The 27,693-nt window shown below is 35.6% G+C and overlaps 2 protein-coding genes across 4 annotated transcripts in view; one reads left to right on the forward strand and one right to left on the reverse strand.

Moving 5' to 3' along the window:
- Positions 1–1,530: 1,530 nt before the first annotated feature.
- On the reverse strand, positions 1,531–11,475 carry LOC132145654 (mitochondrial folate transporter/carrier-like). The gene is made up of 8 exons (XM_059556819.1): positions 11,020–11,475; positions 10,102–10,252; positions 8,543–8,628; positions 6,543–6,697; positions 5,080–5,193; positions 3,078–3,223; positions 1,754–2,181; positions 1,531–1,718 (listed from the first exon to the last, which is right to left on the reverse strand). Exons 1-7 carry the CDS (start codon positions 11,213–11,215, stop codon positions 2,055–2,057), a joined length of 975 nt encoding a protein of 324 aa, XP_059412802.1. The 5' UTR covers positions 11,216–11,475; the 3' UTR covers positions 1,531–1,718; positions 1,754–2,054.
- Positions 11,476–13,460: 1,985 nt separating this feature from the next.
- The window catches only part of LOC132145655 (regulating synaptic membrane exocytosis protein 2-like), a 175,685-nt gene continuing 161,452 nt past the window's right edge, over positions 13,461–27,693 (forward strand). For 2 of the 3 annotated variants that reach the window (XM_059556821.1, XM_059556822.1), the window contains exon 1: positions 13,768–14,195. In XM_059556821.1, coding sequence (XP_059412804.1) covers positions 13,969–14,195 — 227 coding nt within the window. In that variant the 5' untranslated portion in view covers positions 13,768–13,968. Of the gene's footprint in view, positions 13,673–13,767; positions 14,196–27,693 lie in introns of those variants that run through there. The other variant, XM_059556820.1, reaches the window with a different exon arrangement.

The following is a 27,693-nucleotide window of genomic DNA, read 5'->3' on the forward strand; positions in this document are numbered from 1 at the left end:
ATTAAGTTATGTTTAATAAAATGAAATGACCCAGGGAAAAAGTATTGAACAACTGAAATGTATTTAATACTTTTTTTTACCAAAAAAAAGGCCTTTGTTGGTAATGACGGCTTCAAGATGCCTCCTTTATGGAGAAACTAGAAAACATTTTAAAAACTAGAAACATTCTTCCACACTTTAACACTCATTAATCTACACTCTGTACCTCATAATGACAAAGTGGAGAAAAAAATGAATTTTAGAAATGTCTGTAAATTTACAACGAAATAAATAAATAAATAACATTTACATAAGTATTCAGAGAACACTTCAAATGTGGCTCAGGTGCCTACCATTTCTCTTGATCACTGCCGAGATGTTTCTACACCTTGACTGGAGTACAACTGTGGTAAATGAAATGGAGTGGACATGATTTGGAAAGGCTCTCTGTAAAAGACTTCACAGATCAGAGTGAAAACCAGGCCATGAGGTCAGAAGAACTGCCTGCAGAGCTCAGAGACAGGATTGTATCGAGGCACAGATTTGGGGAAGGCTACAAAAATAATTCTGTTGCACTGATGGTTTCCATAATATATTTATAAATATAAATTTGTATTAAAAAAATTCTACATGATTATATCCAGTTGTCTTGAGATGTCCCTGGCCATTTTTGAAACTCATGCTTTTTTGCTTAAATAAATAAAAAAATAAAAAGTTTTATAAACACTTTTATACATATTAAAAAAGGCCTATTTTAATTTAAACAGAAGTCTTGGTAATTAGCTTAAGAAGCTGATGAAAAAAGCCAAAAGTACGAGCATCATAAAATGTGGTGTAGATGGAAAAGGCAGCGGGCTGAAGTGTGTGCAGCTTGACTGAGGACTGGAATGTCTGTGGTCCTGAAGTAGTTTCACAGCTGCTCCCGAGTGTTCAATATTAGGAGAAATCAGACTCCTGCTACTACAGGTTAAGACACACTGGCCCATAGAAGTATAGAAGTCATATGTTGAAATATCTCTGCATTAAATAACAAGTGCTGTTATATCACTTGTATGTTGTGTATTTAATATTGAATTAAATGTGTAATTACACATTTGTACACTCTTTATACTGATAAAAATATATGAACTTCAAATACTGCTACACGCTACAGTATAAATTATAATCAAGCACTTTACACGAGCTTTAATATATTAGTCAACACGTCAAAATAAGTGTACTACTTTAAAGCAAAACAAAAGATTAAAACATGAATTAAAATGTATTTTATAGTAAAATGTTTATTAATAAAACTTTTTTTTTTGAAAGTCTACTTAAGTGTGTTAAAAATAGCGCTGTCAAATGATTAATCACACACACATACAGTATATATTTTAGAAAAATATTTAATAAACATTTTTATGAAATATATACATGCATGTGTGTGTATTTATATACATACACATATATATACATAAACTAGCATAATATAGCATAAACTGCAATTGATGTGATCGAAAAGTGAAAAGTCCAAGCCGTTCAGAAGTGAGTCATTATTAAAAACAGTCTGTGTTTGTTATATATATTCCTTTATTGGATGTGTAAAAATGGCTTATACGTACATCAGCTCTTCTTTGTGCGTCACTAGCAAAAGCACATTCATATCAAACATAACAGCCTCTCAGTTACTCAGTTAAAGCGTTCCTCTCTTCCAGTAGATGCCATCTACACACATCTGGTTAAAATCTGCTCCTGTCCTTCTCCAGGCCTGTGTGCTATTATCCTACAGCGTGACATCATTTCCTGAGCATGCCCAGCCAGCCGAGATCTGCTGAGTGGCTTCGTTCTCTCACGTAGATCAGCAAATATAGCAGCTGTTTGGGGAACATATCTTACAAAAAAAAAAAAATCTTGTGTTTGGTGAATACTGTGTGCGGTTGCTTTGTCACAGGATGGCTTGAATCCACTTTTCCACGAGTTAGCATGAGTTCCATGCTAGTTCTGCGCGCACACACACACACACAAACACACACACACACACACACACACAGTCCTGGTATATTGTGTTGAGTTGGTCCGTGGTTGTGTTTGAAGCTTTAGTGATACTCGCCCAAAAGTAAGCGTGACACATTTTCGAACACCAGAAATGTGATGCAGCACGCTGGAATGACTCGCACCAGGTTTGGGACCATGCCCTTGTAAAAGCCCTCGATCCCCTCGTTGCTAGAGAGAGCCAGACACAAACATACTGAGCTGATGTACAGTCAGATGAGTCACAGTATTCCTATCCAGTCTATATGAACAGCTGCTAACAAAACATAGCTACAAATGAAGAGGTTTAAGAGTGCAATGTCTTTCAAAAATCAGGTATCATAAGGTTTAAGTACGGTTAAATGAATGTTGTTATGCATAACATTAAAACTGTCAGGATGATTCAACTGTAATGACATTATAATGAAGAAAAATCTCAACAAGAGATTTGTTTTTTTTGAAGATTCAGCATTAACAAAAAAATTCTAAACCATATCAAATTATCATAAATTAACAAAAAACACATTTTAAACTAGATTTTTAAAGCGTTTTCTCATTGATTTTCTTTACCATTTTTGTTTCTTTATTATATACTCCTATAAGTCACTGACTCCATTAACATTTAGCAATTATTATTGTAATTCAAAATTATTATTATTAATATTTACAAAGCAGTATTAACTGAACATAAAAACAATGAGACAAACATTCAAAAGTTTAGGGTTGGTATTTTAAACAACAAAGATGCATTAACTTGATCAAAAATGACAGTTATAATGTTACAAAATAGTTATATTTCAAACAAATGCTGTTCATTTGAAATTTAAATTATAATAATATTTCACAATATTACTGTTTTACTGTATTTCTGTTCAAATAAATGCAGCCTTAAGAGACTACTAAAAAAATAAAAATAAAAATGAACTGGCTGACTCAACACTTTTGAATGGTAGTGTACATTAAATACTAATACAATTAATTTAATTATGATGAAATGAAAACAGCGATAAAACTCTAAATTCTAAAAAAGGGTTTCTATGAAGGAATCCAAATGAATCATTTTAATTGACTGTTTTTTGACTCCATACCTCCACGTTCTGCGGATGACGTCCACGATGCCGCTGTAGTTGTTATGCTGGTCCTGCAGGCGAGCGCGCACCACCTGGTACGGGTAGGTCACTGCTACAGCAAATATTTTGGAAATGGCTGCCATGGTGATGTATTCCAATGGAGACTAAAGCAGAGACAGACGGGACGGAGAGACTGACTCACAAAGATCATCACTGCCTCCAGTACACATAAACCACTCTTCCTAAAGGTTACAATATACAGTCAAATGCCACATAATCGTACGGCTCATTCCTGTCTGTGGTGCCTTTATGGTACCTCATAAAATGTTGAAAATCAATTGTCTGAGCGCAAGAGTTTTATTAGATAATATTATTTTACAAAGGTTTCCAGGTCCAGAAATGTCATTGAAATGAAAGGGATAGTTCCACCCAAAATTAAAATGACCCCATGATTTACTCACCCTCTTTCTTCTTTCAGACGAAATAGTTCTATTAAAAAATATCCTGCTCTATCTATATCTAGTTGATCTATTTCATATATTTACACATGTTGGAGGGGACTTACCTGTTTAACAAGCTGGTGTTCAGCATTAGCTTATTAGGATCACATTTAAATTTTATGAATTAAATGCTTACCTTTGCTTATTTTTTGCAATCTGTCTCTAACTGTTTGTATCTCATGGGATACGTCACCCTTTTAGGGGTATAAATCAATTTATAAAAACACATATAGACTGTGATTTTGTGGCTTGTGTTTTAGAAAATGAAATCAGAAACAGATCGTCGTTGGGAAGGTCTGACAGTCAAGGTTCCATATTTGGTAACTGTTTTCTAATAGAAGTGATATTGTGAGAGAAAATGATTGATTTGTGACAGAAAACACACACACACACACACACAAAACAATATAGTTTGTGTGTAACCCAGTGGTTATTGTTTTGGTATAGTGCCCAAACAAAATCGCACAGAAACCACAATTTTTGTGATATCAACTTCAAATTTGGAACATAAAGTGGTTAGGCATAATTTTTGAGTGCAACATATTTTATGAAATATTTAGTTTATATAAAAATATTAGTATACTACATTATCTTTACTGTAAACTTAAACTTTTATATACTTTTTTTTAAAAATGCTTTCACTTTAGCAAGCATTGATAAGCAAGTATTCTGTTTTCAGTCAATTTACACCCCCAAAGAGGCGACGTATCTTGGGGATACAAACATTGTAATTAAAAATAAGAGTCAAGTTTTTTTTTTTTTTTCAATAAGATAATAAGATAAAAAGATAGTCCCACCCAAAAAAAGCGATACATTGATTTTCTGATGTCTTTTTATGGGTTTGCCTTTTTAGAGTTAACGACTTTTAAAATAACTTTCAAAACTCACTTTCCAACAGCAGCGAGTGTTTGAAATAACTTATGTTTGAGATCCGATGTGGATTATGATCACCATACAAGGCAGAATTATTTATATGCGATGCAAAAGACTACACACGCTAACAATTACCATAGTAAACATGGTAAATAAGACCGCTTGAAGAAATCAGACAAATCATGCGGGCTATCACAATCCTGTATTTATTTAGTAACTTATTTTATAGTTTATAGTTTTTGTTTGGGAGCTCCCTCTGCTACTCGGGTCATATTTTTGATGGAAAAATTATAGAAATGATCAGTCTTTCTGAATGTGATATATACTGTGACTACTAATAAACCGAAATAGGTGTAAAATATCCCTTTAATTAAAACCTGAAATAGTAACGGAAATGTCTTTTTTTTTTTTTTGCAAATTTGCAACCTTCACGGTGGACATACATGATATACTGAATGATACAATTTCTGTCATACGTCCCATTCCTGTCAAAATTTGGCAGACTTGGCCAAAATAAGCTGCAAAATGTCCCATATGCATAAGAAAACTACACAATTTTAATGATATGGAAATCACAGTGCTGCATCTAATTCTAGTGTACGTTCCTAGTGTGTGCTAAAAATGTAAGGCTGTTTTTATTTCCTCACCAGCAGCGATTCAGATGGCATCTTCTTGTATTTGTTCTGCTCTCTTTTTAGCCCCTCATAGGTCATGAACTGCAGTGCAGCATGGGACGTCCCCACCAGTCCAGGCACGAAACCCTGCAAGCGACAGAACAAAAAACTGAGGCTCACAAAACCACAATCACACAGTTACCTCTGTAACTGACTAAAAGCAACGTCATCGTGTTCAGCTCGAATTAAATGAGAAGGAAGCCTACTTCAATACGTAATCATTTTAGGACAATCTGGCGTGACTCACAAAGAATTTAGCCTATACTGTATTTAGTCCTAACTGGAAGCACAGGTTAAGAGCTGGATCAATCCTCTAAAGATGATACAATCACACCCTCCTGTGGCCCTACACAAAACTACAATGTTACAAAGCAAAACAAATTGGATCAGCCCACTATTTAAAGTCAACGTGAAATGCAATTCATTTAACATCCACATAATGTGACGCATAAAGGAGTAATTTTTTTTTATGCACTATGTAATTATGTCAAAAGTTTTACTTTAAAGTACATTCTGAATCATATTTTAATTTAGGTTTCAAAAAGTACACATATATTGATAAGGTGACCCACATACTGAAAGCACAAGTCTATTGATTGGTTATAATTTGAACTGTAGAGGGATATTTGATATTACATTTCAACTTAATATACTTTAGTATTTAATTCCAATGCCATCATTATTTGTGTAGTTATAAATATATTTAAATACACAACATGTAAGTTTCACTAGAAAAAACATTAAAGTATATTTTAGTTTACCATAAATGCTTACACTTTAGTACACTTTGACCATATTTCAGAGACAACAGAAGTATAAATTATGAAATTATATAAAGATTAGTGCTTTCAAACGTTTAATCGCAATTAATAACGATTAATCACACCCAAAATAAAAATTTTTGATTACATATGTGTGTGTACTGTGAATATTTATTGTGTGTATATATAAAAATACACACACATTTAGTATGTATTTAAGAAAAAAAATGTTATATTTGTATATTAAATGTATTTATAATAGAGATTATATAAATAAATACATGTAAACACACACAAACAAAAACATTTCTTTTGGACGCGATTAATCATGATTAAACGTTTGACAGCACTAATGAAGATGTACTTACATCCTCATTTACTGGGTTAAAAAGCACTCTAAGGTAACTAATTGGACTTAATACAAATCTAACCAACTACATCTTCATTTTATTGTAAATAACATGCATTTAAGAAAACAAATTAAATTTACACTTACTTACACATATTATTAATTTAATTTTTTTTTAAGTATACTGAAGTGCTTCTTTTTCACAAAAGGGAATTGTGTACAGAGCGTGTGTTTAAGGCACAACTGGGACAAATGTGTAATTTCATGTTGACTTTAATCTTGAGATCAGCACACATGAAATCTCTATTTAAAATCTGTAGATGTACCCTGTAGAGTCCCGGGATACCCTCGTGACGGTATATTTTCACGAGAGCGTCCATCATTCCCTTGTACTGCTTCCGTGACGGGTCTGCATTGTACTGCAGCACCAGCCGGGTCTTTGTCACCCAGACTGGGTTGGTGAGGCAAAGCGTCAGCATGCCTGGAAACATGAACAGGGGACCTTCACACCAACACTTAACTAGTCACTCCACCTTACTGCTCTGCCTGACATCTGAGACAGGTGTTTACATGTAAAAGAGACCAATAGGAATAAAAATCATTGCTTTCTTATCATTATGAGTCTAAAAGTGCAGGATGGGCTTGTTATAGTATGGTTTTGGTCATACTGATAAAGCTGAAGTGTGTTCATTTTCTATTAGTTAGTGATACTGCACTGATATTGTTGGACTATTTTCTTCCTCGATTGTTTTTTTTTTTTGATGAATTGAAAAAAGATGCTTGTTTCACTTCCTAAGCTGATACCACAATCTTGTTTCTTCTCTATTTTTTTGTCAGTTTCATAGAAAACAGTTTTGAAGCTTGTCATTCCTGTTATGCAATGCACTTTCATATCCTCATACATATTATATATATATATATATATATATAAACACAGGATGGAAATAGGATAGAAATTACATTCATTTTACGATTCTTATCACAAATCAATATCACAAACACAGGTAAATTTCAACGTGTGTGTAAACGTAAAACTGGTAATTGTGAGGTAAAGTCTAAAATAGGAAATAAAGTCACATTGCTTTAAGATATAAAGTCATAATTACAAGATATAAAGTTCCAATTACCTGAAATAATTGCCATAATAGTTGCCATTTTGAATAATGGAAAGATGCATTCACTGCTACTCTGACATACTTTGTTTCTGTTGACAACAGTTTCTGTCAAATCTGGTTTAAAACTAACCCAAAATGTCCTTATTTTTCATATACTTACACTACCTTTTAAAAGTGAGATTTTTTTTTTGAAAGAGGTCCTTCTGCTCAACATGGTCACATTTATTTGATCAAAAGGACAGTAAAAACTCTTTTAATTTGAAATATTATTCCAGTTTAAATAAACTGTTTTCTATATGAATATATTGTGAAATGTAATTTATTTCTGTGATCAAAGTGCAGTTTTCAGCATCATTACTGCAGTCTTAAGTGTCACAGGATCTTCAGAAATCAGTATAATATGAACAGTTCTCATTATTATCCATGTTGAAAACAGTTGTGCTGCTTCATATTTTTGTACAAACTGTGATACACTGGTTTCTTTAAGGGATACAAAAGCATTCATATGAAATATAGATATTCTGTAACATTATAAGAATTTTACTGTGACTTTTGTTCAATTTAGCATGTCCTTACTTAATAAAAGTCTTTCATATTTAATTTATTTTAAAAAGAAAACCGTTGGTGGTTCTCCGTTCAGGTCACTTTACTAAGAAATCCGTTCTCTAATCTAAATGTTTTAAATAAATCTACGTATCCCCGATTTCATTATGTTAAAATATCCTTCAAAATGACTACCTAATGACATCCTCCAGGAAGTGACATCATATTTGGAGGGAGAACCAACGGCTTAATTGTCAATAAAACATTAGTGGATTTAATGATATCTGTGATTGTATTATTTGGTTTGTGTCACTCTGAAATATTCTATCGTCTTGTATTACATTACCAGCAACATCAAAATTATCTTGAAAGAAAATGCCTTTCGTCAGACTTAAGCGTGCGCTATCGGACTTCAGCGGTTTCCATCCTGTTTGTTTGCTTATGTTTGTGCAAATAATCAAGTTTAAGCCTCTTGAGTTTGACCCGTTATATTCAGTCTGGTCTATTTTATTCATTTAAAACAAGCGTAAACAGGTGGTTAACATCTGATAGGCACAGAGTGTGTGGCGTAGCCTAAAGTCTGGGCATAACAGGAATGACTGTTGTTCCAGTCTCATAGCTGAGCTACAGATTTAGCTGCGTTTAGTTTGTCCGGCTCTCAAACTGACCTGCCTCCGCTGCAGACACCAGGTGTTCACCAGCACTCAGCTCTGTTTGCCGTCCCTCCTGCTTGTACGCTTTAATAGCATTATAACTGCAGGAAAATGAGAAAACACCACATTAGAGTCATTCAGCTCATGCATGTCTAGTGTACGGTGATGGAAACTGACCATCCTTTATCTAACCGTTATTGAATCACCACAGGGATTTCAGGGAGGATGAAAAACATCATTTAGTCAATTAGTACAACCTGTAAATCAACCGCTTTTATTTTTGGGTCAGTGCTGCTGGATATAAATTTCTCCAGATGTATTGCTATGGTCAGATCTTCACCTGATTTGCCTCTCTCTTGATCTTTTTTTCCACAGCATGACTGATTCTATGAACAAAATATTAGGAGAAATGTTCTTCTTGACATTACACACTGTTTTTTGAAGGACACAGACCAAATCAACAAGGATCTACAGCTTATATAGAAGTGTTGGCACCCGTATGAAGCTGCACATACACACTTTGTCTGCCAGTGATCCTGATCTGAAATGAGGTCAGATGATTTCCTGGAGTATCTTCATAACTCATACAGTATCAAGTGACACAGCACTGCTGGCGGCGGCTTTTTTTGGCCTGTGAACTTTAAAGGATCCGTGCCTTTTCAAGAAAGTTCTATATTATTCTTATTTTGTTATTATATTATAATTGATTAATAGGTGCATTTGTATTTATTTTTGTAAAAATAGTCAACATGAATGACATTTACAGTACTATTAAACGTTTAAGGATAAGTCTTTTCTGCTCACCCAGGCTGCATTTATTTGACTAAAAATACACTAATATTGTGAAATATTATTACAATTTAAAATAACTATATATATATATATATATATATATATATATATATATATATATATATATATATATATAGTTTCAAAATTCAAGGACTCGTGTGTGTCCAAAATGTTCCCATCTGGCATTTCTCATGCTTTAAAATGTTTTCGTTAAAATATACAGTACATATACACTGCTGGAAGAAGTCTGCATTTATAAAAAAAATACAGTAATATAGCAAAATATTAATACCATTTAAAATTACTTTTCTATTAACCTGTTTTATATTACTAATTAATTTCTATTATTTTGATATAATTATTTATAATAAAATATATTACGAATATATTTAGATATAGATATAATTTATTCCTGTGATCAAAGCTGAATTTTCGGCATCATTACTCCAGTCTTCAGTGTCACATGATCCTTCAGAAATCAGTCTAATATGCTGACTTTCTGCTCAAGAAACATTTCTGATTAATAATATAGGTCAAACAGTTACATGTAACGGAGTTACATAAATTAATTACAAAATAAATGCAACTGTAATCCGTTACAGTTACTAAGAAATTAAATTACATCTACATTTAGTTATTTAGCAGATGTTTTTACGTGTAACCTACTACATTTCCTAAGAAACCTTCCCAACACTCAATACAGTGAAGTTGTGCTTAGAACTACATTCAAACAGGAAACTCCATTCCATGCTTCCCTTTTCCACACAACTCTGACTACTTACAAGAGGAAGTACAGGCCCCACGATGCCCCGGCCCCCCAGATGTTTGGGGTCACACCCTGATAGAGACCTCTAATCCCTTCCAGCTTCCAGATGGTCTTCATGCAGTGCACCATGCCATCGTACTGGGGTCGCATTTTCAGACCATCACTTACTGGAACGAGTAAGAAACGGTGGGGAAAACAACAAAATAATCTAAAAATCTCTTTAAAAAAGGTAAAACCAGCAGGCGATTTGTTTCATGCCCTCTGTGTGCGCTTCTAGTTTTCTGGGCTGTGTCTCAAAACCTTAGTGCTGTCAAACGATTAATCGCATCCAAAAAAAAAAAAGTATTTGTTTGCATAATTCATGTGAGTGTGCTATCTATATATGAATACACATACATGCAAGTATATGTTTGGTTTACGCATATAAATATTTATATAAAGTATAATTTATACAAATATAAACATTTATGATGCATGTATATATTTTCAAAATATCATGTCAAAATATGGTCAGTGTGTGTGCGAATTTATATATGCATAATAAATATACACAGTACGCACACATATATATGTAAACAAGAACTTTTAATTCGGATGCGATTAATCGTTTGACAGCACTACAAATCCTTGAGAGCATGACACAGTTTTTAAGATTGTGTAACTGGATACACACAACGTTTATTTCTCTGCTATTTGTGTAGCATTTTCAAGATTTTTATAATTTCATTTATTTACCAAGAATAATAGAACTGAGTATTTATTTAATTATATTTATTAATTTTATTGTTTTTACTCGTTTTTTAATATGTAATGGGTTTGAGACTTTTTTTAATTTAAATTAAAAAGCCTGTCTAAGCAGTATTTTTGGCCATTAATGTAGGCAGCTCTATAGGTTTTGAGTATTATAAAGAGATAAACACGTAACGTTCCTCACCTGCGAACCTGATCTTGATCAGATCCAGGGGGTGCAAAACCATTGTGGAAATAACACCCCCACTGAGTCCAGCAGCAAGGTTTTCATATTTGATGTGTTTAGAGAGGCGGCGGAGGCTTGCAGAAAGGGAAAGAGAGGATCCCGAGGAGTCTGCAGCGACGGCAGCGTGTCTCTGTCTGGAGACGGCGGCGGTCATGTTTGTTTACGTGCTAGAGACGGACTCCCTGAGCGGCAAGAGGCGGTAAAATACACTTTTGGGGGGCAGACAGCAGCACACTAACACTGTTTAAAATATATATGTATAAACATCAAGTAACAAATGCCCCGGTTAAGTTCAGTAGCCAACGCTGGGCCATTATTAAGCACGACCGCTCGCCCGACCTCGGCTTCTCGCCGCTGCGGGAGAACAAGAAGGTAAATAACAGAGCGTGGTGACGCTGCTTAGTGGGCGGAGCGACGTGCATCGCAGCAGCCAATCCCCATCCCGTATGATGTGACGTCATTCAGAGATCAGCCCACTCCACAGGGCTCTAGAAATCCGAGCGCGTGTGCATTGTTTATAGATTGACCGTGATCTATATTTGACGACGACTTATTACACTATATTTACTGTAACCTGCTATTTATATATTTATAGTAAATGTGCTACACATACTTTTTAGTACTATATTCTAATACGACGTCTTATAGTAGGCCTATATATTCAAGGTACTCAAAATTAATGAATTAATGATTTATTATAAATGAATGAATGAATTAATTAATGAATTTAATTAATTTTCTCCTTCACACTACTTCCAAAACCTGTTATTATTTTATAGGCTACAGCAATCGAAGAAGAAGAAAACACCAGATAGATACATTTTATATTTTATGTATATTCACATTTTTTATACAGTTTATATATGACATTTTGACATAACGGGTTATGATTCAATGTTTTAAAGTATAATTGTTGATGCTGATTATAGTAGTAATATTAGTACATCATAAGGTGGAAGCTCAAATATAAAATCTGATTAGATTTTTCTGATTTGAATCTGATTTTTATAATTTGGAGGCATTTATTTTAAAATGTTTGGGTAATTTAATGCCTTTTAATTCTATAATTCCCTTCCAAAAACACGTGGATGATGTGATGACAATGGTATAAAGTTAAAAGAGGACTGTAGAATTTAAACTAATAGTAAGAGTTTTAATTTACCACAGTCTGAAACACAAACCATATAATAATAATAATAATAATAAATTAAAAACAATAATAATTAAAAAATAATAATCTGGTTGATGATTTGTCACGAGTGTTGGGAAGTAGTGACATGTAATGGTATTACGTAATTTATTTACAAAATAAATGTAATTGTAATCAATTAAAGTTACTGAGAATTAGAAAAATAAATAAAATTAAAATACAGTTACTTGTGAAAATGTTTATGATTACAAAGGGGTTATATCTTTTATATATATTTATATTGATATAATTTCACACACATATATTTTCTCTCTCTCTCTCTCTCTCTCTCTCTCTCTCTCTCTCACACACACACACACACACACACACACACACACACACAAACACACACACACACACACACACACACACACACACACATACATTTAATTGATTTGTTTAATAAACTGCATCGACTGCATCGAAATATGAGGCACCCATATTTCAGGAGTTTAGGACACAGAATACCACAAATGCTTATTCAATAACTGTTTTATTTGATATTTCGATTTATGTAGGCTATATGCTTTATTTTTTAAGATTAACTGTTTGTTTCCCTCAAGGCATTATTAGATGCCAGTGTTTCCTGTCACTGACATGCAAGTATTTAATTAAAAAAAAAAACGGCATCACAGCTAGGCCTATTAAACATCTTGTTATATTTGCATTTAACCTCAACAAAATCTCAAAGTAAGCATATCTGCTAAAGTCTTATTTTGTGGTGGCCATGCTTTCAAATTAAATTATTTTAATCTTAATTCAGGTGATGAAGGTTTTTGACCTGACAGTAATCAGTGTTGAGTAGCCCACTAGTTAACCCTGCATGCTTTAAATGTTTCAAAATGATTAACAGCTGAAATTATAATTATAATAATTATATTTTTAGAAAACTAAACACATATAATAAGTTACATCACTTGGTAACACTTACACGTAGGCTACATAGGCTTCTATTTTAATAATGCATAGCCTAATTACATGCAGGTAACCCTAAGCCAAACCCTAACCATATAATAGGGTAGTTAATATACAGTAGCAAGGACACCTTAATATAACGTGTAACCCATTAGGTTTATTGAAATAGTTAAACTTCTTATTACACATTGAATAGGGTAACTTGTAGTCTGTTACCTATCACATGCCCAACACTCTCCTCCCGTTAATGCACGCGGCGGGCGGGGCAGCGGAAGTGCGACCGGACCATCTGATCTTTGTCCTACGTAAGACCGTCGCTCCGCCCCGCTCTCCTGTCGGACCGTATCCCCACAGCATCCATTTTTGTGCATTCAAGAAATCTCTTGGAGTTTGCAGCAGCAGCAGGAGGGCTTTTTTTTGTCCGCCGACAAAACCGCAATAAGGATCGCGGCAGAGGCAGCAGCAGCCATGGGTTAAACTGCATTCACCATGACTGCGAAATAAAAGGCAAGCGCCCGTTTTTTCTCCACACACACACACACACACACACACACACACATTAAAGCTTGGGAGAAGCCCGAGGGGTTCCTCACACCTTATTTTCAGAAGATGCTTGTTTTTATGAGGCAGCATGACAAGCTTACATTGTGCACATGCGTGTCCCATGCTGTCACTGGGATGCATATTGATTCCAGCTAATAATGCACCACTAAATCTATCAGTGCAGGGTGTGAAGGTGTCAGAGATGAGCTAGCGTGTTATTAATATCAAACCATTAGCTGTCTGCGGTCTTCATCATCGTAATGCATGTAGATGAGATCAATACATTCATGCACAACACTAGAGATGTGTTAAATGTTCACGCATGGCTCTCTCAGCAGCATCCGCTCCTGAAGATGTCAGCTTTGGGGGCCCCTGCGTCTCCCGCTCCGCCGGACCTGAGCCACCTCACCGAGGACGAGAGGAGGATCATCCTGTCGGTCATGGAGCGGCAGAAGAAGGAGGAGGAGAAGGAGCAGTCCATGCTGAAGTAAGCGTGTGTTCAGCACTCTTAATAGGGGGCGAGGAGGAGTGCACTTGTCTCTTTAAGCGCGCTCCCTCCTGTCATTTTCAGCATGACTGTCTCCTGAAATTTAATACGTCTGCTTAAGTCGACTGTCAATATTAGGCTATTGTTGAGACGAGTGCGGACGAAACAGAAGAGCTCGCCGTCAGAGGGGTCAATGTCACGCGCCTGGCGGCTTGTCGTCGCTCGCGTGCCGCGTGTGGATGTAGTATTTCGCATCTGGTGGGCTGGGTTAGCTGTGGGCGCCATCTTCGCTAAAAATCCCATCAGCCGCCGTTTAAACCAAAGATTACTTCACGTTTGAATGCGTGCTGGCGAACAGGTCAGGCGTTAGATATTAACGCGACGCCCAGCGCGGCGATGCTTGCGCGATTGCCATGGAGCCCGCGCGGTGTTTTCAGCACCACGGCGCTGTCCACTGCGATGTGTGTGTGTTTCTCTGACAGAGCAGCCTTCCTGTGTGTGTGTGTGTGTGTGTGTGTGTGTGTGTGTGTGTCTGTGTGTGTGTGTGTGTGTGTGTGTGTGTGTGTGTGTGTGTGTGTGTGTGTGTGTGTGTATGATATTACGCTATATTACACAAGGATAGTAAAACCTGGATTTTTTTACATTTGGTCCCCACGAGGAAAAAAAAAAAGATTAAAAATAGTAATTGATGCAAACAGGTTTTCTGTAAGAGGTAGGTTTAGGGTTAGCAAAGAGAACACCTCTAAAAGTAATAGAAATCTATGGAAAGTCTCCACAAGTCACATAAACAAACGTGTAGGTGAGTGTGTGTTTGCATGACAGGCCTTATTAATTGCATGGGTGCACCTGTTTTTCTCGTGTGTATAGAGGTAGTTGATATCAAGCAGTGAAAGTGTCATGAAACACTTTCTCTAAGCCTGTCTGGAAAAGCACTGGACATCAATTCTTGTTTAATAATAAAACTCTAGTATTTTCATCTGCCTAAAAAATGGTTTTAAGTTGACTTGGCTTGACTTGAAGTCAGTTATTTCTATTTTTGTTGTAGTGTGTCAGTAGGAAATATCAGTTTATGTTTCCAAACATTCATTTAGCTAGTAATAATCCATGGAGATTTTTGTTTGCTTCACACAGAGATCTGATCTTCATCAGTCTGTCTGAGATTACATGAAGAAACAGAACAGACTGAGATAGACTCCATCCAGAAGAACTGTGGCAATGTCTCCAATACGCTTCAAGAGAACTACCTGCGAAGCTACATTAGTGTTGAAAGTTTTAAGGCACTTGTACAAAAATGCTGTAAAATGAGGATGCTGTCAAAACTAATGTCATAAACAGATTTTCTTTATCAATTAAACTTCTATCAACTAAATCAAAGCAACTTTTGGTGAGACCATCCTTTGTGTTTAAAGCAGTTTTTGCCCTCGATGCACTTGTCCATAGTTTTCCAGGGAGCTTCAAGTAGTTCTCTTGAAGCATCTTGGAGATGCTGCCACAGTTCTTCTGGATTGAGTCTTAATACAAAGTCTTAATACAGCTTAATACAAATTCCAGCACATATTAATAGCATATAAAATAAGCATGAATCGGAAAATATCCCTCTTTTGTTCTAATATCTGCAGCATTTGAGCTCCTCAAGTTTGTATGAAACCTGATGTTCATGTTTTCCAGCATGATTTGAGAATGATTCTGAGCATCTTAACATCTGTTCAAATAGTCATATGATCATGAACTACTCATGGCCTGGAGTCCACTGTTAAACAGTCATCTGGTATTTCTGTGTAATCAGTAAACACACACACACACACACACACACACACACACACACACACACTAGACGTTGCTTAGGGAAAAAAATAAGAATTTTGAAAAGTGATTTTTTGAGTTATCTGTTTTTGCAAATTAACTCTTCATATGCTTTGTAATCCAAATACTATAAAAATACCATAAACTCAAGCTTGATCTGAACAAGAAAGCATCAGAATCAGTAAAGATGTACTATGTTTAGACAAAAACATTGTCTTAAATAAGTTCAAAATAACATCTTTAGCCATTGCATGTGTAAATGCAATTTACACAATCTTTTTGAAAAGGCTCCTGCCATCTGTGGCATTCTGTTGTGCTTCGTAGCTGTTTTTGAATGTAGTTTTGCACATCGCTGAAATCAGCGGCTGATGTTGAAATTTTTTTTGGCAGAGCAGCACACAAACGGTCATCTGAGGTGACACGGTGCTTTCTAGCAGATACGTTCATATCTAGTGCTGAGTGTTGTTAAGTGCTCAAAGTGATGATTTTGGAAAAATGAGGCTTCATATGAAGATTAAAGAGTTTTTGCTAAGTCAGTCATGTGCTGGTTAAGTATTAATCAAGTAAGTGCAGGCCCACTGCAACATGCTGGAGTTCGTATCTTCGTCTCTGTGAGTCTGTTTTGAAGTCTCACACACACTTTGCTTTAAGACGTGTCTGGACTGCTGCGTTTGTGCTCAGATAGAGAACGAAACAGTGTTGTGGTCTGATAAACCTATGATGCTGGAAAAACTCCCAACCCTTGTTCAATACAGATGCTTGTGCATTTGGTTTTAGAAATTCTTCCAGGTTAAATTTGCAGAGTCAGCTGTAAGCTATTTATAGGTTGACTTAAGCGTAAACATGCGTCTCTTTCAAAACTTTGTTTGCTTGTTTGACAATCACAATTTATCCGAAGTGGGTCAAAAAAAAAAAAAAATGGAAAGCTCACAATGAAACATAAATTAAAACTACTGTGCTGTGTAATATGTCTTTACACTTCAGTATATTCTTTCAAAGTATAATATTTCTGTAATAAGTACTTTTTTAACTTGTTTTCACACAAGGGTACCTATTTATCTCACTAATTTAAAAAAGATGCAGAAAGAAGTTCATATAAACAATTCTTAAAGTTAATAAAAAATATAAAATAAAGCCTTTTTAAAAAGGTTTTTTATTTTATAAGATTACTCGCATCTAGTTTACTACAATGTTAAAAAAAAGGATTATTGAAGTACTTTATAATAAAATACTCTTTTAGACATTCTGTTTCATAATGTTTAATTCAATGCATTAAGGCCAGTTCACACCAAAGTCCATAACTATAAAGATGTCAATAAATATATAGTCCTAAAAACAACCTGTCCTCCAACCAATATGCTTGTATAGGTCGTTTGTCCAAATCCCTGAAATACGACCCATCAGAGCGTATACTACAATTGCACCCCTATCGGCAAAAGGTCGTTTTCATATTAATGTTTTGTACTCTTTTATTTGCCCTCTGGTTTGTGTTTCGTGTAGCTCAGTTAGTAGATTATTGTGTTATACCTTGATATGTAATCATGCTATCATGGGTTTGATCCCAGGGAATGGACGTGCACGAAAATGTATATGCTCAATAAATCATAATTTAGCATGATTTCTGTGAGGGTTAGGTTTAGGGGTGGGGTTAGGTGTGGTCATTCGAACGAATAAACCACCTAGTAAAATATGTAGGAAATACTGTGAGATCGGTGTAAAACGCCACACATTGCATTTAAATAAACATGCGTTTTGATTGGTAATGACGTTATACGTCAATTCATGACAACAGACGCAACGCGATACTGTCATTATATTTACGCCCGCTAGAGGGTGCTTAACTTTAAAACATAAATATAGGTCGTAATAAATGCTTGCACAAACGACCTATATGGTCGTTTTTTGTTGGAGGATAGGCTCCCTAAAAATCGTCCTCAATATTAAAAAATAGCAGAATAGAGTCCACATCACTGATATAATGATAAAAGCACGGAGAAACCATATCAATGGATTTTTTTTCCACCTGATGAACGATAAAAACATTGACAGCCAATCAGAATCCATCCTGCTGTAACGAGCTCGAGAATTTAAAGCGGCAGACGCACGTGCGCTCAGAATAAACAGATGATATCATCCGCTGGTGTGAACGCTAATATCCTTATCTTTATAGTTATTGTTCTTGGGGTGAACGTGACTTTACTTGAACTCTCTTTGTAGTTATTTGTGAAACACTGTAAGAAATAAATCTGTAAAATAACCGAAATAGTACTGGCAGCTCATTACTGGGACATTATCTATTAATTTTATGGATATTTCTGTTTACTCTAAACACAATGGTGTGAATTTTAAAACATAAAATAAATATGGATTTCATTGTGCCTTATTACTCGTTTTTTACATTTGACATTTTATTGTATTTTATGTCAATTTATTTATTTATTGAACTAGCAATTTCAGAATTCTGAATGATCTTTTTTTTTTAGTGGAAGCATCATATTAGTATGTCTGCTAATGTTTGCTGCACATGGTTCAGCAGAATACATTAATGCAAAATGCACTTCACGCTGCTTCATTCATGATTGAGTTTGCTATGTCTGGGGACTGCTGTGTTTCAGGCTCTGGTCTGGTAATGCAGTGGTTCCCAAACTTTTCCATTCTACGACCCACCTAGACAAGTGTAATCTATTTCACGACCCACCAAAATATATATATAAAAAAAATAAGAAAACGATTGACATTACTTTAAGCCTAATCTTAAAAGTTTGATGACAGAAATTAAGTATTTAATAAAAATAACAAATTTTCACTACTAATATTTCAGTTTTAATTTTTGTTTACAGACGTTAAAATATGTAGTGTCCATAAAAACGTGAAGCAGGCTCACTCTAGTGAACTGTAATCTGCGCTGCTGTGTTTTGTTGCAGAAAATACATTTATGATCTTCCGTTTGTGTCGGCGAGAACGGAGCACAATCCAACACTTATTTAGAAAAGCATGAGAAGCAAAGCAGAGCTATCTAACACAGTTTTGAGATTAAAATAATTGTGAAATTGGTAAAAAATTATAATAAACAGATGTGTCTCATTTTAAATAATAATAAAAAAAATATATTTATTTTTGTGATGGTTAAATAAATGTTCAGCAATATCTTCAAAAGACTTCTGAACTTTGGCCAATTTTTCTCTAAACAGAGATGATACATCAAGGAAATATTGCAAACTTTTGTACATTTTGTTATGTGGAAATGTTTAAATCTTGTAGTGTTACAATTAATCCTGCATTTGTGCCCTGCTTATGGAATTACATTTGTTTCAATAATAATGAACGAAACTTTATAAAACTGAACGTAACTTTTTCAGAAACTATCAAAAATATGCCATTACAAAAGAAGAAAAACACTATGAAAATGAAAAAAAATTAACTCAGTCGCACAAATTTAACAGGCTCTTCAAATATGCTTCATTCTTTGTTAATGTTTTTCAAAGATTCGTTTTCGCTAATCGTGGATTCTGAATTCATTGCTACAGATTTCGCTTACGTTTCGCAGTTTTTCGTTTGGTGTTTTGACACAAACATCTCATGGGGGTGGTGTTAACAGTGATCTACTCTGATTGGATAGTGAGCTTTTGATGGACAGGTGCTCTCTGACCGGGAAGTACAGACACCACCCAGTGGCCTCTCTCGTCCTTCACTGTCGTCGCTCCTCTTTTGTATACTTCCTATCTCCTCCGGGGTTCTCGAGACCGGTGAGTGTTGCAGGTGTCGCTCATTTCCCAATCACTCCACGGCTCTCGGCCCCGCCCCACTCGTCACATTCGTGCAGCCCTAGACTGAACTGTGTGAGTGTGTGTGTGTGTTTTTATTGAAACGCAAATTTAGCTGCAGCCAAGTGACTTTGTGTGACCCACCTTGTTCCATTCTGTGACCCACAAGTGGGTCGCGACCCACAGTTTGAAAACCCCTGTGGTAATGTAACTGTTGCTGGTTTGGGACGAGTCACTTACAAAATGAATTACTGGGACACGTCTGTCACCGCTGTGCCCTTGGGTCAGACACTTAACCCCAGCATGCTCCAGCGGGACAGTCCTGGCATTTAGCACAATGTAATACGCTTTGGAAAAACATGTCTACTAAATGAAAAAATAACCTAGTCTTGTCTAAAAACACATTGGTGCCCTGTGATTGGCTGCCTAGTCAGAAACACTGTTGCTTTAAATGGTCCCTGATCACTTGACATTTATCAGAGTAAAGCCACGAGGCATATTCCAGTCACACTCCATTCAAACATTTGTGTCTGACCTGATTTGGCCAAGTGGGTGTGTTTTAGCCTGTTTCCAGTGTTGGGAAGGTTACTTTGGAAATGTAATAGGTTACAGATTACAAGTTACCCTATTTAAAATGTAATAGTAGTGTAACTTTTTTAATTACTTTAATAAAGTAATGTAACTAATTACTTTTGAGTACATTTTGATTACTTTTATAAATTTCTAATGAATGTTAATTTGCAACTGTTAATCATCTTCAACCATTTTACACCATGCAGGTTTAACCTTACAGTAGTGCTCAATACTGTCAGACTTTCACCATCCTTCATCACTTAAATTAAGATGATCACATTTGAACACATCCACCACACAATCAGACTTTACTTAGAGATTGATCTGAAGTTCAAAGCAGATTTAAAATAAAAATAAATAGTTTATAGATACTGTTTTTGAAACCAAATCTTTGCATAACTACAGGCATCTAACTGCATCTAACAATGGTTTGGAGAAAAATAGTTAATAAAAAAATAAAAGCATATACATCAACTCAAATACGGTTATCTAATAAGCATGTGTACTATTTTGTGTACTAAACTCCTGAAACATTGGTGTCTTTTTGAAACACTGCTGTCTCTTTGTATATGATATGATGATAGTTTCTCAAAATAAGTAAAAAATGCTCATGAAGTGACTGTTCTAGAGATTAATTTCCATGAGGGGCGGACTGGGGAAAAAAATAGGCTGGGAAATCTCACACTCATACACCCACAACCCATTCTGAAACATGGACAACCCTATATTTTTTTTTTTGGACCTGACATCAAAAAGATTTGAATCCTTAGGTTGGGGGACATGCAACGTAATTAAGAGTTCTCTCCTGAACTGCACCTTCACTTCCATTATCCATCCATCTCTCTCATGACTTTAATACTGAAGATTTTTATTTGACTTTTACCATGTTTTCTAAGTGCAATTTTGTTTTTTTGGCAAATGAATTACCACTTGTATTTATTTTTACTACAAATTCCATAATTAAACCACGGTTAGTGCCATACCATAGGCTATATTAATTTTCCTAAGGGTTGTGTTTTTGTATCCACTAGCTCCTCCTAAACCTATGATAAAATATGATGATTTGTCTGCTAACTTACTACTGTAACATTACAATTGATAATAATGACGTCGTTTATACAGTATTTTGAGTGATTGCGAGCAATGTGCTGCTGCTGCTTGACTAGCTAAGTAAACAAAGACAAAACTACATTAGCATCTTTACAGATGAAACTGACCTGCACCTGAAACCCTGAACACAAGTGTCGCTTCTCTGCTCCAGCTGTGCGCTTACACAGGTCACTCCGGTCTCTCGCTCGCATTGATTACTCGGAGTCTGATCCAAACCGTTCGGCGGAGGCGCGGAGAGCGCGCGAGCCCAACCATTGCCAGTCACGACTAACCGATTCATGATTTATTAGAGATTTAATTATCGAATGGCGGATTCGGAAATAATCGCTTTAGTATATTCGGCCTGCAATTATACAATAACAATATTAAAGTAGAGGGCCAAATCGTCTGCCAGGCCACCGGGAATAGTCCCGGTTCTCCCAATGTCCAGTCAGCGCCTGATTTCCACAGACACGCAGAACGTGCAGGATTCATATTCAGTCTTTTTGCGGCTTAATATTCACAGACATCAGTCCATATCGTGTTTTGAGTCAAGTGTACTGACATACTTTTGATTTATTCGTCTAAAATGTGGCATATTGCGTCATTATAGGCTGAATTCCATTTTTATGACTGGATTCTACGAATGTGTTTTCCGCGTCTCGGAGATTATGGGCCATGTCTTAGTGCAATTTGGGAAAGTATAAGCTGTATGTGGATGTGTGTAAATATTCAAATGTAATCCTCTTTGTAATCGTTACAATTTTCATAAGTAACTGTAATTTAATTACTCATTTTTTCTTAGTAACTGTAACTGATTACTGTTACATTTATTTTGTAATTAAATTACGTAACGCCGTTACATGTAACTAGTTACTCCCCAACACTGCCTGTTTCAGCCATGCAAGGTCCATCTATTGTATGCATTACTGCCAACGTGTGCATTCTCGTTTAAACTCGTTAAACGTGTCGGGACTAGGCTTGTTGCGATAGTCGGTGTTACCGGTGATACACGGTGTTTAACCCACCTACCGGTCATAGCACTTGACCACCGGCACCGTCCCCATCGTGTTGAAGTTTTAGCCTATAGCGATAAAGCACTTAATTCAGTTAGTGACTATGTGCCTTCGTAATTTAGCGTAAGCGGAACGAGCGCCGCAGTAAAGCAGCAGGTGTCCGATTTCATTTATCATTTGAGGAGAGTGAGGCGAGCTAACTGGCAAAGGATGGCAGAAGATCTGGTTTCAAAGCGAACCGTTGCAATTTAAAATGAAGGTTTTTCGTTTATTGTTTCTCATTTAGCCTATTTATATATTTTTTTGTACGGTGTAGGCTATGCAGTTAATAGGCCTACCTCTTTTTTTTAACAGCTTAACGTGAGTTTAATTTTTATATTAGTTTTTTTTTTGCACTTAAGTGTCCAGTGATTATTCGGGTAGGCTACCTTATTTAACGAAGTTTTTGATGTTCGTTCGTTTCATATTCGATGGTTGTGCGGTGTTTTTTTTTTTTTTTTTTTTTTTGCTGAAAAAGGCAGGCACTTTATTTAACGAATATTTATAATTATTTAACGAGTCTTGTTTGATACTTGCACGATGTGTGCAGTGGTTCGTTTTGTTAATAAATGCACTTTAAAGGTGTTTCATAAGTGCTTTCGTTTAGTTTTTGCATGGTGTGTTAAGTTATTATTCATTTTGCAATAAAGATGTGTGTAATACAAGCGAGTGTCTTATTGTTTTGTGTATTTTTATTAAGAATAAAATAAATTAACCCATGATTAATTCAAACAAATGCTACTGAATTGCCGCTAATTAAAGTGAAAGTAAATTGAGACGTGTGCACGCATTTTCGGCCACCCGAAATCCCTGACACGCAACCCTGGTGAAACCGGGATTACCGGTTTTTTAACACGTCGATTAACCGGTGGAAAAAATCCGTCACCGCAACATCCCTAGTCGGGACTCGATAATAAGACCACCTGAAGACACAAGATGAGCGTGAAAGGGACAGCTGGGAGAGGTTTTCCATTCAGGCTATACATTTTCTCTACCACTGAGCCACAGAAAGAAATGAACAAATACAGACAAAATGACATCAAAATACGAGTCTTGGTGAATATCCTAATAAACACAGTAATGATGTCAAATGATTAATTGCATCCGCAATAAAAGGTTTTGTTTGCATAATATATGTGTGTGTGTGTGTGTGTGTGTAGGCCTACTGTGTATATTTATTATGTATTTATAAATACACACACATGCAAGTATATATTTAAGAAGAATAGGTTAAGTTTACACATAAATATATTTATATAAATATAAATTCTATGAATATAAACATATATAAATAAATGTAAATATTATGAAAATATATAGCCTACTGTCTGTGTGTGTATTTATATATGCATAATAAATAAATATACACACTACACACACATAATGTAAACAAAAACTTTTATTTCGGATGCGATAAATCACGATTAATGGTTTGACAGCACTAATACACAGACGGTTAGGCCTAACGTAAACAGCTCTCTCACTGCTCTTGACTGAACAACTTTTGTAACTTAAAGGGTTGGTTCACCCAAAAATCATAATTATGTCATTAATAACTCACCCTCATGTCGTTTCAAACCAGTAAGACCTCCGTTCATCTTCTGAACACAGTTTAAGATATTTTAGATTTAGTCCGAGAGCTCTCAGTCCCTCCATTGAAGCTGTGTGTACGGTCTACTGTCCATGTCCAGAAAGGTAAGAAAAACATCATCAAAGTAGTCCATGTGACATCAGAGGGTTAGTTAGAATATTTTGAAGCATAAAAAATAAATGTTGGTCCAAAAATAGCAAAAACTACGACTTTATTCAGCTTTGTCTTCTCTTCCGTGTCTGTTGTGAGCGCGACTGCAGTGACTCTGCTGACTTGTTTTCTGGTGCGCCCGAGCTTCGTTTACAGTCTGAGGGAGATGCACGCTGTACAAAACAATCTTCGCAAACGTGTCTGAGGAATTCGACACAGTGGAAGACTTGCATTTTTTTGCCCAGCCATATTTATTTGAACCCGAATACACGGACGAAGAACTAAGAGCGATGGAAGAAGCTCCTACACAGCAGCAACCGCTGTCACAAGCTTCGGAAAGGCAAAGAGCAATGGAGACCTGGTGGTGTAAATGTCTTCATTGCCATACGATGCCTACAGAACTGGAGAGCATCCAGAGTCACAGAGGACATAGTTATGACGCAGCTGGAACATGTGGAGCATTCAGCAGATGCATTGATACAGCTGCATTGCACTGTATAACAGAGGAGACCGACTTTAAACGACTAACCCTTTATGTGGACAATTTATTTTTGTAATATTTAAATAAAAAAGAAAAAAAAACATTTATGTGTTTCACAGCTTGTTACCTAGAGGCTATAAATCAAAAACTTTTGTTACAGTAGCACATTCAACTTCAGTCAGAGTCAATCCATAGTAAAAGTTTTTATTTATTTCTGTATTTATTTATGTATTTAGATGTTTACATGCAGTTCTCTGGTCCTCTCAGCACTCTTTTTTTACATTGAGAAATGTATCCTACAGAAATACCTAGAAACGTATGTGCTGCAAAAGTGTATAAAACGGGGGGAAAAAGTTCAAAAGTAATGATGTAGAACATATATCATATCATATCATATCATATCATATCATATCATATCTCTATTGAGTACTGGAGTGATGACGTATTGTGTAGGACTGCATTGAACTAAATGTGAATAGAGTAGATGTGTTTTGTTTTCTCCTTGAGTTCTGAACAAATATTAACTGAACAAACATTTGTAATAGTGTTTTCAGTTTTGGAATTTATCCCAGTTTATATCCTGTTTGCAAAATACATTACAACATCAAACTGTGCTTAATTCAAGTACATGTCTACTAACCTTTACTCTATCAGTCTGCTAATACTCTAGCTGATATGTAATTGCAAAGCTACTTATAGTAAAGTGGACCATTGAAATGAAGTCTAACCATAATAACAGGACATTTTGGACAATCATTCATATTTCACTGCATCCAAACTGGCTTTATATTAGAAGCCATGCGAATGGATGTCTGCATGTACTCTCACAACACACGCTCAAGCTGTCCATAACATCTGAATGAGCTGAACACAGCTGATGATGTTTATAGTCCCTAGATGCAACACTCATGTACTGCTTGCTGCACACTGTGCAGTATTTATACTGCACGCTAGTTTGTAAAACAGTACAGTACTGTATATTCCCTTCATGCAGAGTGCACATACTGTACACATATTGCATACCTCAGAAGAGTAGTGCTACAGTCTGAATGATGCTACACGGTGTAAGTGCACTTGATCTCTGTGTCTGAGCTGCATTAGGACTCAGTGCCAGTGCTGATTGGCTGATCATAGCCAGTAATCTCTTTACGTGTTCAAAGTGCACAGTGTTTAGCTGGACAAACATTCACTGGGGTTTCCTCTGGACTGCTGTTTGACTATAAACTTTCCATATGACAGTGCAGGAATTTCTTCTTTTTTTCTTTCTCTCTCTCCATATGATGTTGTAAACACAACTCTGTGTGTATAGCCTTGAAAAAGAAATACCCAGTTATTTATTAAACACGTGGTCAGCCACATTAAGCACATTGCATTGCTGTCTTAAGATTAATATTTAAAGCACATCACATACAATACACGATGTACAGTAAATGTTTTACTTAAAAATGAATATGACAGAAGAAATCAGAATAGCAGTAAAAGCAGAGAATAAAAACAATTATTAAAATGTAGACCATCTGAACCATGAGAGGAACTTGAACCATTTCCAGGATAGATTTACATACAACTCAGATGAATAAATGAGCTAATTTACATTAATCTTAGCAAATTCACTGCTGGGCAACGATTAATCACAGTTAATCGCATTCAAAATAAAAGTCTTTGAATATATAATATATGTGTGTATACTGTGTATATTTACTATGTATATACAAATACATACAGTATTTGTTTTGAAATGATTTACATGTATTTATATTCATATAATGTATATTATATAGAAATATATTTAATATATGAACGCAACATATTTTTCTTAAATATATAGATGCATGTTTGTGTATTTATATCCATAGATTAACACAGTACACACACATATATTATATAAACATAAACTTTTATTTTGGATGCAATTAATCATTGCCCAGCACTAGCTAAAATAAAATTGCATTAAATGAATGAAATGTATTGTTATTTATTAATATTACTTAATAAAAAATAAAGTTGACAGAATAATTTGTCAGCCCTGATTCATTAATGTATTTCATTTGTTTCTGCTGGGTCAGTGTTAGATGTAGTTGGTTGTTTTGACCTGTGTGTGTGCTGAGCTGTTGAACATGTCTTTTTAGGGAATCTCCTAAAGAAGACACAAAGCCTCAGCCAGCTCAGTGAGTACAAGACAACTCTTCCAGCGTTCACCCTTCCTTTCCCACCCTTCGCTGTCTGAGACACATCTCACAGAACTGACCCCTGATCAGTTATTCGGCTCTATGATGTCCTGTAGTTGCCTTTACCGAAACTGTTCCTGTTTTTTCACCCTACTAACCTCTTTATCTGTTCAGTAGCAGATCTGTGTTGCTGTAGTGATGTAGTTGGTCCAGTAATACAACATTAACTGTCCTCTTGTGATTCGGACTCAGCTGCTTTCTCCTCCCTCTGTCCTAATGCTGCTGTTTCTCTACTCACTCATCTCTTTTCAGTCAATTCTAATGCATTACTCTCTCATTTACCAGTTATATATGTGATGTTACCAGTATAAAATATGTGAGTATCCTTCAAACAAGATTATTTTACTTAAGTGGCATTAGACTTGTTTTAAGAGACTATATCTTTAAAGGGAAACCCCAAAATGAAAATTTTGTCATTAATCACTTACCCCCATGTCGTTCCAAACCTGTAAAAGCTTCGTTCATCTTCAAAACACAAGATATTTTGGATGAAAACCGGGAGGCTTGTGACTGTCCCATAGACTGTGAAGTAAGTTACACTGTCAAGGTCCAGAAAAGTATGAAAGACATCATCAGAATAGTCCATCTGCCGTCAGTGGTTAAACCGTAACGTTATGAAGCGACGGCAATACTTTTTGTTTCACAAATAAAACAAAAATAATGACTTTATTCAACAATCGTCTCCTTAGTGTCTCTCCACATCACCATAGCTCCATTTTGGAGAATATGAGCTGAATGCAAACGGTGTATGCTCTTCTGTGTCA

The sequence above is a fragment of the Carassius carassius genome, chromosome 8 (assembly GCF_963082965.1).
Source record: "Carassius carassius chromosome 8, fCarCar2.1, whole genome shotgun sequence".
NCBI classification, from domain to species: Eukaryota; Metazoa; Chordata; class Actinopteri; order Cypriniformes; family Cyprinidae; genus Carassius; species Carassius carassius.